Raw genomic sequence first — 13,312 nt, 5'->3', positions numbered from 1 at the left:
GTTTCCTTGTTGTTGTTGCTCTTGTTGTTGTTGGGCATTTGTCAACAACGGTACCGTTTTATTATTTATTTATTTTTGACTTGACTGAAATCAGCTTAAATATAATTAATGGCTGGCATTGGCCATTGACAAGTCCATTAAAAAAGTTTTTGCCGCATGCGGAATCTTGATTGACTTCGGAGATACCGCATCGTGCGGCCGGCCAGGTAGGCAATTACTAGCTAGAAATATTGTTTCTCTAAGCAAACGAGTTGTTTGTAATTAGAAATATGTATTGTATTGTAAACTTGAATTTCCATATCCGCAATACATTAAATGTGAATTTTAATTTAAATTAACTCAACTATTTTCTTTTCAAAGGAGCAGGAGTGTATTGCTCTTCTAGCTTTCTATATAAACATAATTCTTTAATGATAAACATAATATATTAAATCCAACCCGGATTGAAATGCCCATACGCATGAAACTAAACGGAAAAAACTATAGCTTACTTTACAAAAAATTATGAAAAACATTCCGCATAAAAGTCGTTTGTGTTTGACCATGTTATGCATATAAAAGTCCGGTTTAGGCATTCATTAGTAAAGTAGGTCAAGTAAGCATATTTTTACATACTATTTGAGTTTTCACGACTTGGATATTATGATCCTGGCTAATTTCTTAGCTTTAAAAACCAAACTAAGCTTTTAACCACGATGAAGCCTTCGGCAGACTGCAGTTGTGTCCGTCACAATTCTGTCTGCCTGTCAGCCATTTGCTGTTTATTTTATACCCTCGTAGGGTATCATCATTTTGTCACGTAGTGTGTTACACATATCATATATCTTCGATAAATATCAACAGACATGTCGAAAAAGCGTCTGTCAAGAAATTAGTATATCAATTTTAAACGCATCTTTCTTTTGCAGGCACTATGTATATTAAAATCTACCGGATCGGACATAAAACAGTCTTCGGAATGATTGGTTGAAAACGAAGTTGATGTAAGTAGAATTTCTCATAAATAAAATGTCTCAATACATTTTGTAGTTTATTGGTTTTACTATGCTCCTTTTATGCATCGTTCAAAATCGTGTTTGTCAGACAATAATAGAAAGAATCGATCGGATATAGGGCTTTTATTAAAGATCAGTTTTACGCTATATGGCCAACAGCGTATTTAATCGTCGGTGTGCCATTTTTTCTTGTTGTTGATGCAGTTTGTTTGCATTTGCTGTTGTTCTTGTTGCCGTTGTTATGACTAATAAAATGTTAACATGCAAAACACTCGAGCGCGGGCAGAAAAGGAAAAAAAAGACAAACCAAAAAATGTCAAAAGCCAGCAACACGTTTTTGATTATGGCCCACACGTTGTTCCTGCAGTCAGTCCATTTTGCCCTGCATCTGCTCAGCTGGTGGAAAGATCAATGGTCAACTTGTGGCAAAACTGAGATTGCGTTCCGTCCCCTTCCTGGCAGCACCTCAAGCTCCACCTCTGGGCCACCACCCTTAAGTCGAGTGCATGATTCATTGGCTTGAGTTACGAGCTGCGGCTGCCGTTGTGCCAATTCCTTGATTTGCGGGGCGCGTGCCTGTTATCAGCGGCCGGTGCAACGGTTAACAACGGTTACTTGACGGCCAACAGAAATATTGAAAAAAAAAAAAAAAAAAAAAATTAAAAACTAACACACTTTCCGACACAAAGGGTCGCCTTAAAGAAATTCCAGGCCAGGCCGTTAACAAAATGTTGGCTTTCTCCTCGTTTCAGTCGGGTCTATTCCTATCAATTAAACTCATTACATTTTTTACATTTTTTTTTTGTTTGCCTCGGCTCAATTAAAACTCATTAAATCATTTACAATATTCATAAAATAACAATAAAAGGCTACAAAGAAAATCCAAAAGAAGCGAAGAGAAAAAGCCGCCGCAGAACTTGCAACGGGAAAACTATTTGAAACTTTAATGCATTTGTCATGAACCTGCCAGGCGGCGGCGGCGGCGGCGGCTCCAAGCCAACTCCAAAGTCAGTCTTCGCGTTGACCGCGACCTGCTCTCCATTGTGCACATGATGAGGCTGAGAGGTTGGGGTTGTCGCTGAGGTTGAAACCTCGGACCCGTTGGCGGCCAGCAACTACACGCTAATGGTCAACAACTACCACAACAACATCGAGGGGCATGAAGTAAGAGTGCACTAGTCGAAAAAGCTCAACTTGAAGATACCCTGCAACCAACACTATGCTGCCGTTGAAAGCAATCGTATATCCTTCTTTATGTATACAAAAACACACAACAACACAACCTTGATACCAAATTTTATGTTTCTAGCTCTTATAATTTTTGAGTTATGCTGACTAAACCAGGCTCCAAAATCGATATATTTCGATTGAATGAAACTGTTTGAAAATGTATCGGAAACGGAAAATCTCGGAGAATCTCGTAGCTCGCCGTCCTGATTAAGATTGCACTTTACTTCGTCCCAGTTGTTTTCTTCTGCCTTATCACATTAATTTGCATAAAACCATCATACCCTTCTTAACCGTGTTTAATGGGTATACAAACTTGCCGCGCACGCTGCCAACATTATAAAGAAATTGTAATAACAATAATGGCTCAATAATTTATTGATAAAGCTTCGGAGTTGCAGTTAAAGTTGTAGGTAGAGGTCGATTTTAAACGCTAATGTGGATATTTGCTTGTGTGTTGGTGTGTATGTGTGTGTGTGTGTGTGTGTACATATCAAACGGTACTTCCCAAGTATTTTGATTTTTTTGGTAACTTCATTTCATGCGAGCGTCCACAGAGCGCGTAGTGAGCAAAATCGCTTAGCCCCACAGAATCGTGACTCCCACATTTTAACCCTTGACCTCACCACGAGCGAATGAAGTTAACTGAATGCCGCCCGCCTATTCCCCCCTCCAGACCATAGAGAAAAGCGCTTGTTGTTGTACCTGCTTTCGTTGCAGTTGAAAAGGGGCGCTAGGGGCAGCTGGGCCAATCCAAAAAATCCACAATAATCATACGATTTATTGCCTGTACCTTTTTGCAAATTCTCGAACTCAAAATGACAATAAATCATATGCTTATTTTAAGTTTGGGCCCCCTTATGTAAGTCGCAGGCCTGGCACGAGTCGAGTCGGTGCATTGTTATGGGCCAAAGGATGTGAAAATGGTCAAAGGCAATGCACTGACCAGTGCAGAGAAACAGCCAACTGGCCATTGAAAGCAAAGTGGACACAGGCTTTGAAAAGTTGAAAGTTTGCGACTTTGGGGCGCACTTCTTGGGGATTTCCCAAATACATTTATAAATGCATGCCCGATATCGAGTGCACGTATTTTCCAAATCCTTTCCTGTTCCATTCTACAATGTTTTTCAATTGTCGCCTTCATATGACATGCTTACGTAAAAATTCCAGATAAAACCCTGTGACAGGAGTTTCCCGACGGACTGGAATTGACAAGACACCGCCAATTATTTGAAACTACAGGGTGGGGTGAGGGTATCTCCTAGTAGGAAATACCCGCCGACATCTGCATATCCTTTTGACATTATGCGGTCGGAGTACAATATGACGATCCATCTATCTTGGGCGACCCCATAAAACGCTGTATTCACGGCCAACTCCAGAAAGAATGTCTTTCTTCTCATAATTTCCAACCGATACACCATGGCTTCAAGCTAGTTGATTGATTCGAGCCCGAATGTTTCAATATGAACCAAACCCTAAGCCAAATCTGTTGTCCTGTTCTGTTGTCCGAAAAACAGCTGAGATAAAACCCGAACCGAATTTAACTTTTTCGCAAAGATGGTTTGGTTCAAAATAAAGAACATTTATATAATTTATAGCAAAAAGCTGCTCATTACTTAAGTTTATTCCATTATCCAAATTTTGACCTTAAGCCAGTCGAGATTAATAAAACAGATTCACTAAATAGGTAATTTCCATAAAGTTGTAAAAAAAGCTTTGATAATTTGACAATATTGATTAGCGTAAGTTTCACTTTTAAATTCTCAAGCTAACTTAGCCATTAGGCTGTCGTAATCATTGGGGATATATACACTATGAATACCAGCTTTTAGGATTTAGCTGTTACTTGGCACTCAAATTCCACACATGTGGAATTCGAAAATCGCTTCGGCTACTTCAAACGCATCCCTTGCAGCGTTTCCTCCAAGAGGCCAGTCAAGGTGTAAATGAAAATCATATTTACGCACCTTCACCTACCAAAGGCGGCCAACATAAATATGTATATGTACAACTCACGCAGTTGTGGTGGACACTTGCCGTGGGTTATAGCGCGGAACAACAACATGCGCAACAACAACAACAATTATTTTTGACTCGTCACGGGTCCCGCTGGTTCGCAATTTCGGTACTACATTTGGCATGTTCTAATTTACAAGCGAGCGACGAATATCGAGAACCGAAAGGAGGCCCAACATCAGCGCCAAATGTAAGCCAATCACGTAGAGGGGCGGTGGGGGAGCAAGGTGTGCCAGTGGGGTTACGGGGGGGTGCGCGTTACGTGCTTGTAAATTCAAATTTCATTTTTGGGCCGATCGGAACGGTGGGTCTCTTGGTCTCTTGGTCAGTTCGGCTTGTTTTCGTGGTTCATTGAGCCGCGTTCCGCGCATAAATTAATGAATTATGAAAAGGAGCTGGTTCTCAGGGGAGTAGGCGGGAGACGCGCAGGAGGGGTTGAGGTAACAGGAGACCGCACACAATGTTCAACATGGTTTATTAATTCAATTTGTGCCTAAATTAACGTGTAAGTGCTTAAATATTGAGTTACCGGCAGCGTCACATCAACCGGACTCAAACTCCACTTCTTCCAACCGCTACTTCTTTCCTTGTTTTTGCGTGTGCCAATGCCATTGACTTCTTCATTCCTGTTGTTGCTCCTCCTGATTCAAATATGTGCCTTGGATATTTAATATAGATTATCGCTATGCTTTTGCAATAAAAACTGCATAAACTGATTATCAGAGAAAACTAAAACGGCAAAACAGTATGAAACAGTGGAACGCGGAACGGAAAGACTTTTTTGTTGAGATTACGCAACACCGGAACATGCAACAATCAGAATTGAAACACTGCAATGAATAGAATTAGGATACGACTACATGAGATATAACTCTTTGGTATATGGAATAGTGTGAAATGAAAAATTATGACAGCTAAAAAGGGAAAGGGAAAAACGAGCAGCGGCACATCGAAGTTCATTTTGGGACAGCTGAAGTTGAAACGAAGCGTATTGTTTTTCCAGACTGTCGGCTTTGTTGGTAATATCAATCAAACATTGGCAGGTCGTTCGCAGTTAAGCCACCGGCTGGCGACAATATGGATCCACCTTATCACATCGCCGCATGGACGCTATCGTTGGCACATCTGGCATAGAAATTTCAGCGCTAGTTAAGCCCGCTAAGACACCCCCATAAGCTGTGACTAATTGGCGAGGAAATCGATGGTCGATAAAAAGAGCGCTCTTAACTTTAATTTATGGCGCCTAACAGAAACTGATTCGCATTTTGGTCATGCAATTGATGTTGGCATAAATTTGCACAAATTTAACTATTATTTAGCAAATATTATTAATCGACCACTTAACGCATTCTGAATGTGCGATTCATGCTACAACACTGCAAAACTGCAACGTGTATTTCTTGCTCTTGTATGTGTTTCTTTTTTTTTTTTTTTTTGGGGCAAGCAACTGTTGGCGTTGTTGTCGCTTTATTTAGTTTGCTTGGCGATTCGAAATTCGTATTGAAACAACAAGCATTTTGTCTAGACTGCCATGTTCAATTTGGCCTTAAATTAAAATTTTGGGTTTTGAGGTCTTCTAGGAGCCACACGCAATCCAAAACCATTTTGTTTTTGATTATGATTAACTCTTGAGTTTATTGAAGTCGACCAAATACTAAAAAGTCACACCTATTTTATGATTACCAAATCTTCTCTATTTAATTGTTCTGGCATTGTTATTGGTCGTTCGCACAGTTATTCTTTCGAGCTGGATCGGACTGTATTATTTTTAAATTCGGTTTAAAAGCGACCCCAATAAAATTGTCATGTATCGTCTCCTTGTGCAGGCTGCAAATGTATCGATATTGGCCCAAAAAACTTCAGAAAATTTTATGTATTTTAAGTCAGCTGATATTATGAAATATTTGTTTAAAAACAAATCTCCTTATATAAAACTGTTTTTCCTGGCCCTTCTTCCAAGCGGAAATGTGTATGGGATGAATTTAATTTTGGTCCGATTGCCTTCAAAGTTATTTTTAATTTCGAAGCAAAGAATTAGTTGTGTAATACCAGCTAATCTAGACACGCCACATATATAACCTATTATAAATTAGTTTTGTCGAGCTGTTAGCCATTATTTGAGTTTGCCATTAGTTGGTATCGCTTGGCCACGATTTAATTAACTAGTTAGCGCCATGTTAATGTTGTGCTATCTTGGGACAGGCGGCAACCCTGACATCTGCCAAGCCCACCCAAAAACCCAAAAAAACCAAGAAGCGGGCGACACTCACTTAGCATTTGATTCATGGACCTCTACCGTGCCAGCCAATCAGCAAATCATTAACAACTAATTAAATTATATAAAACAGTCATTAATTAAGCGTCAAATGCGCCAAGGCGGCGCAGAACGACGGCTACTTGGATTCTATGGAGTCCATAGAGTTGCCTTTCACTTTGCCAGCAGCTACGACACAGGCCGAACGGAACAGAACGGAATGAAACGATTGCAAATAACGACAAGAACTTTGCGCTAAACTTTTGCACTTTGACATCGGCTGGCAACCCGGTTGGCCCCACCAGGTGCAGCACTGCACCCAAAATTGGCACGCTTTATGCGGCGGCAGTTGTAAATACATATTTAATAACTACATTAATAACAGCAGCAATGACAATGACAACAACAGCAGCAACAGCAACTAGCAACAACTATAATAACACGCGCTCTTTGGTGATTGCAATTTGCCAAGCAATAAAAACTACCGTTTTGGCCACGTTTGCCAATGGTATGAATTGAATGAATGTCATTAATTTGACAACAGCAACCGTTAAATCAGCAATTCAATCACCAGCACCACAGCAACAGCACCACAGCAACAACAGCAACAACAACAACAACAGCAGCAGGCGAGTGGCGACAAAAGAAACGGTTCTCGATTCTCGGTTTGGTGGTTCAGTTTTGGTCTCGCGGCGTGAGTCTTAAATTACCAACCTTGCCACAATTCTCAATGCGCATTCGCATTCGAATTTGTTTGCAGTAATTGCGGCAATGCTGAGAAGCCGGCTACGACTGACGACTGTTGCTGCTGCCACCGCACCCATCAGCAACAGTTGTTGTGGCTGCTGGTGCTGCTGCTGCAGCACCACCCAAGCATTCATCGTTCGCCTTTTGCCTTTCAACTTCAGTTACAGGTGTATCTCTCCTGATCGTCTGGGGTTTGGTACTCTACCAAGTTGCTGCCGTGTCAATGACAGTTCAATGTGCTCGCGATTTGTTGCTGTTGTTATTGTTGCTGTTTGTTGTGCGCTGGCAACAGTTGTCGCACATGCAAATCGTGACTGTTGCCCAACCGACGTCCATCACAAGTTGCCAAACAAACTTGCCAGTCAGTCAAGACAGTCAGTTGGTCTCATGCCACGTTTGTGCAGTGCACCATATAACGAAATGTTAAAAGTTGGTTCATAGCTTCAAACTATTTCGTAGAAACGTTTATTCTCTTAATATTTCAATGATGCAGTCGTTTACGAATGACGCACAAGATAGAATTGCAAAAATTAGATGGTTTCAACTTAACATGACCATATTAGAGAGTCAATATGAAATTTGGGATATCCTTCTCTTTTAAGTGTCTTCAATTTCTCAGTCAGTAAATCACACAAAGAGGAATTGAGAAAAATTTTGAAAGGCCGAATGCTCTCAACTGAGCATGGCATGGGAAATCGCAAAAAAGAGGAATTGAGGCAAATTTTGAAAGGCCGAAAGCGCTCAACTGAGCGTGGGCATAGAAAATCTAAAATTTGATATTGATCTCTCTCGCCCCTTATTTTCTCTCTTTAACAGGATAAAGAGAATTTAAGAATAATTGAAACAAACATGTTAAGGTCGTTTGCAAGCGCTTCCTATCCTTCGCTGCTACCCACTTTCCGCCGTCTCTGCTTCTATCCCATCATTGGCTATTAAATATTTAGATAATTTGTTATTTATTTATCTGAAATTTTAAATCTAGCAGCATATCAACGCATTTTATGCATTTAAGCCTGTAATATTAGCATTTCCTGGTCAGCACAGCGTGTAACCGCATTTACAGACTGTTCCAGTTAATCAGTTAGTGGCTGGCTTTTTTCTTGCCTTGATTTCGTTTGGTAGTTGAAATGCGAGTGATTTGCTTAAGACATTTTGATTGATTATTTTTGTTTGTTTTGTTTTTTTTTTTTTTATGCCAAGCGACGACAAAACTGCGACTGCCCACCTCCTAGCCTCAATGCCTGCGCCTTCCATTAGGTGGCAACGCTTCCTCGAGTTTTACTCGTCCGTGTTGGCTTTTTGGCCGCCAGAGCTGGCTCCGCTTTTGGCCAAGTCATGCGCACAAAAGTCGCTCGCTTTTATTAATTATTTTGACCCAGAAATCGCCGTTGTTTCGATTTGTGTGTTAAGTATTAGGTATCTGAATTAAGTCTCCGGCCACGGATCTGACAAAGTCGGCGGATCTGGCTTGGGGATCGGCGCGCGTTTGTTGTCAGTTAAATTTACCACCTGTGATGAATAACGTTACATTTTGTTGATTGTTTTCTTTTGTTATTGTTGTTGCTTAACGTGATTAATCGCATTTATGCAGTACCAGCGGAATCTGGCATCAGAATCGTATTTAACGTAACGTAACATTCGCCCGGCCATGCCCACATAAAGTTGATTACTCAGGTGTCTGAGTGCGTGCTGCTCTCCCTGTCTCGCTCTTTCTCTCGTTTGCTGTATCTTGCCTTGTCTTTATTTATATATGGGGGCCGTGTACCGTTAATTAATTTGCAAGTTGTTTTTGTTTGTTGTTGTATTGAATTTGTTTACTAATGCCCTAGTGCTTGGCTTTGGGGTCAGGTAGAGTTTATTTTGATAGAGTCTGTCATTCATTAAATCGGGAAAACGTAAAAATTTTGAACGTTTATTGTTAATACCTATGATTTGATATTTTCTATATATATACAAAATTGTTTGTCCTGACTGACTGAATGATTAACGATCCAGCCGTTAAGGTTACGAAGCTCAATATTTGAATATAGTTACATTATGAATGGAGATGCACTCTACTTGGAAATTACCCATGGAAATTCACGATGGCAGCACAATTTTTAACATATTGCCAGGCAAAGCTGTTATTACCGCTGGTATATGTATATAACGTATTCTTACAATAAATTTCATTAGTTGGTTGATAAAAATTTGAAAATGCATATGCAACAATGACAACTAATTTCAGTTATTACAACTTAAGCTGGAATCTAAAGTCCTTTATCATCTAAAAATTGAGCTCAAAATTAGATTTAAATGTGACGCAAAAACGCTTGGCTGTTTGTCAATTCTTTGGCTTGTTGGCCAAATGCAGTTTGGATATGTTTGGACTGGTCCTGGGCGGAGTTCTCATGTTAGGCGTGCCCGGCTCGATGGTCACCCTGGATGATGGCGGAGCACGGGGTAGTTGAAAGGAGGTTGAAGGGAGTTGATCGGATGGAGACTTCGAAGAAGGCGTCGAATCCGGGCCGTCGGTCGACTCCTTCGACGCGATTGAACGCCTGTGGCGATTGTAGATCGGCGAGCTCTGCAGCTCTTGCGTAATCTCCGCCGCCGTGGGCATAATGGCTGGTGGCTCACGGCGCATGCGGGGCGATGGCGCAACCGGATTAACGCCATGGGAACTGATACTGCGGCTAAGCGCTTCCGCTTGTCGCTGTGTCTCCAGATTAGCATCGCGCATCAATGTGGAAATACGCTCTCGATTGGCGCGCTCCTGAGCCAATTGATTGCGCTGGTGACGGCGTATCTGCTCAAACTCCTGCCAGAAGGTTTGGGTAATCTGGCGCGAATTGCGATGGAGTTCGCGACGCAAAGCCTGCACCACATGCGCATCCCGAGGCAATTCATTTTTGAGAGGTCGTCTGGACATGGTTTTTGATTTTTGTTGAAATTTTGAAGCGACGAATAGAACAAGAATTGGAAATTAGACACAGTATTTGATAGTATATACTATGTATATGAAGTTGCCATAACGTGTGTGTCTGTGGCAATTTGATCGATGAGAGTTTTCTAATTGCGCCGCCAACTTTCTTCTTAATTGTGGCGAGAAAAATGAGGCCCGTATCGAAATGGCATGAAAAGCACAGCAACAAGAACAACAGCATATCAAACAACAACAGACGTCACTCGCGGAGAGCGAGAGAAATTGTTTTCAATATATTTCGTATGTAAAATGAATATTTGTTCTGTTGTATGTGCAGTCAATCAATCATGCGATAGAAGCTTAAATACTTGGCCCAATTGGGCCTTGGCCAAACAATGGCCCAACGTTTGTCTTTCGATATAATCGCAGCCGTAGAGAGGCAGTGGAGGCCTCTCCACTCCATTTAGCCGAAATGAAAACAAAATTGCCAGCAGCGCCGCCTCCTTTTTGTTTCCTGGCCAAGACACCCCGCTGTGCACTTGTCGAAGCCAAAAGTTCAACGATTGCCGCCGACTGTTTTAAATGCGGCTACCTAACCGAGGCGCAATCGAAGGCGCAGGCACAAGCCGAACTCGAATTCGAATTGGTACCGACTATGCGACTTCAGAGTCACAATTTATCCTTTATGGCTTTTGTTTCTGCAGAAGTGAAAACAAAAGATTGTCATCGAGACCAGAGACTCAAGTATTTTTGCTGTTGTTGTTGTTGTTTTTTTTTTTTTTTGTCGTTTTGCATAAGATCAGCAGCTCCTTGATAGTATTTATATACATGTATATACCAATATATATGATATGACTGATCGCCCTAATTGGGTGAAAGTGCTTAGAAAGTGTGACAGTGGTCGAAAGCGCTCTCATCAATACGATACCCCTGTCAAATCAGTATCTATGCCTTTACCTATACCTGTAGCTATATAACATACATCACCCGCATATATAGGCATCGTCAGCAATCAGCTAGCAAAACGACTACAAAGCCCCCGTCCGTCCGTCCATTCGTCCATCTGTCTGTGAGATATTCCCAGGCCAGACCGGGCAACAAAACTAGAACTCAAAATCATACATCACAAGCAATTACCGGCTAAAATGCGGCAGAGTGAGCTTCGACAACGACTAAGGCAGCGACTAACCTTGGCCGCTAGTGAGGAGAAGAAAAAAAGAACGAATAAATACAAATATATATAGAAATATATATATTTATATAAAAGAGTAGGCTGCTGTTATTATTGTTGTTGTTAATACACTGCGATAGGTGCCAGGCATATCGACAAGCATAAAATTGTAGAAGTAAACTTCTTTTTGGTTTATTCTTCGAGCTAAGCTTTCGGAAGCGGAACAATGAATATAAATTTTGATTAAAAAGCTCACGAGTGAATAAATCCAAATTCTTAAAAGGAATAATAAAGTTCACTTTATGGATATATAAACTATAATTTATGAAAACAAAATATATTATGCATATAATAATAGACCATTTTTTTCAAGTAATAAATATTTAATAAAATGATATGGCTATAATATACAAGAATGCACACTCCTCTTGATTTTGCAGTATTTTCAGTTCGTTGCCTAAGTCTTTTGTTTTATAGTACTTGCATTTCAACCGAAAACTTTTCGTCCAATGAATATCCTTTAAATAAAAATGTATTGATTACGAGCAGTCAACAGGGTTTTAAGTTTTAGACATAAGATCATTTTATTTAAATACTTAGAATAAATATTTCTAGACATATTCATCATTAGGAAAAGTATCAATTTTTATTGCAAAAGTGATGAGAGTATTTCGAATCTTTAAAAAAAAATTCGCGTATTTAACTTGAAAAAACAGTATAAAATTACAGCAAATGTTTTGAGCACTTTATCTTTAAATTCGCCAAATACTTTTTCATAGAGTATCCCACGTAGCATTTCGACTGCAGCCTTTGCAACTTGTTGCTGTTCTGTTGGGATGTTGTGTATGCCGCGCATGCATCATCATACCATCATCCCATTATCACATACCACAAGCCAAGCCACGGCAAGGCAAGGCAAGACTGCGTTGTGGTGCTGGTGTTGGTGCTGCTGCTCCTCCTTTGGCTGACCGACTGCGGCACTTGAATGCTCGGCATGAAATAAATCGCGTGTTTATTGTGCCAACGGCGATCGCTTCAATGTTGCACATGAAAATTGAACGCAATAGAATGCCACTAATCGATCGGTCCGAGCTGAGCTCTCTCGGATGCCGCCAGCCACAAAATGAAATGTTTCAAGTTCAAATGCAAGGTGCGGAGCTGGCCGAGAGAAGGAGTGCCAGACATATTGGACAGCCTGCCGGACATCAGTTGGTGGAGACTGGCGCAAGCAATCTCAAAATAATCTAAACGATTTGGCGAAAATCACGTTGCCGTCGCCGTCGCCATCGCCATCGACATAGTCGTCGTCGCCGTCGCCGTCGCGGCAGCGGGAGCGGCATCCACCTGTTACGCCGAGCTCATTTTTAATGCCTGCCTCCTCTGCCCCCACGATGAGATGAAGGCCAAGGCGGGTCTGGAGCAACTGCGACGGCGGCATTGAGAGCAAATTGCAAAAGCCAAATTCAACGAATGCCGGCACACAGTTTGGCATTAATAATGAAGCGCAATCAACTGACGGCCGCCGGCCATTGGATGGCTCCAACTGACTGCTTGACGGGCCGACTGGCCGGCTGGCTGACTAACTGACTGACTGTATGGCCAGGTGAGGGTGCCTTGATATGTGGCATTGGCATTGGCATTGCACAGATTAAACATTTTTCCAACACAATGCATAATTTCTCGCTGCTGGGCTCGTTATGTTGCACTATGTGGATGCTGTTGATGTTCTTGTTGTTGCTGCTTTTGGTCGATTGGTGTTATTCTAAACGGCTTTTAGACAAAGCATCAGTCCAGTCGCTGCCCATTGCCCACTGCCCGCTGCTCACGCTGCCAATCAATCAATCACGTCGAGAGCTGAACCGAGTCGCCTAGTCATCTGAGCATCTGCCGACGCCATCAACGTACCCGGAGCGCGCTCTCTGGTCAAGTGTAATGGTTTTGTCATGATGCAGCATTTAAGCTGCCGCCGCTGATTGATGCGGCGTTCGTTCCAC

At 41.5% G+C, this 13,312-nt stretch overlaps 1 protein-coding gene across 1 annotated transcript; it reads right to left on the bottom strand.

Annotated features, from left to right (window-relative positions):
• Positions 1-9,160: 9,160 nt before the first annotated feature.
• On the bottom strand, positions 9,161-10,262 carry LOC115763224. Its single transcript, XM_030705698.1, has one exon. It carries the CDS (start codon positions 10,151-10,153, stop codon positions 9,566-9,568), a length of 588 nt encoding a protein of 195 aa, XP_030561558.1. The 5' UTR covers positions 10,154-10,262; the 3' UTR covers positions 9,161-9,565.
• Between the last annotated feature and the right edge of the window lie 3,050 nt (positions 10,263-13,312).

The sequence above is a fragment of the Drosophila novamexicana genome, unplaced genomic scaffold, assembly GCF_003285875.2.
Source record: "Drosophila novamexicana strain 15010-1031.04,08,12 unplaced genomic scaffold, DnovRS2.1 tig00000689-arrow-pilon, whole genome shotgun sequence".
In the NCBI taxonomy this organism is placed as follows: Eukaryota; Metazoa; Arthropoda; class Insecta; order Diptera; family Drosophilidae; genus Drosophila; species Drosophila novamexicana.
The sequence above is the reverse complement of the archived record's forward strand: the minus strand, read 5'-3'. Positions and strand labels throughout refer to the sequence as shown.

Coding starts and splice junctions, on each gene's coding strand:
- LOC115763224 (XM_030705698.1), bottom strand. CDS start 10,153: ATGTCCAGACGACCTCTCAAAAATGAATTGCCTCGGGATGCGCATGTG.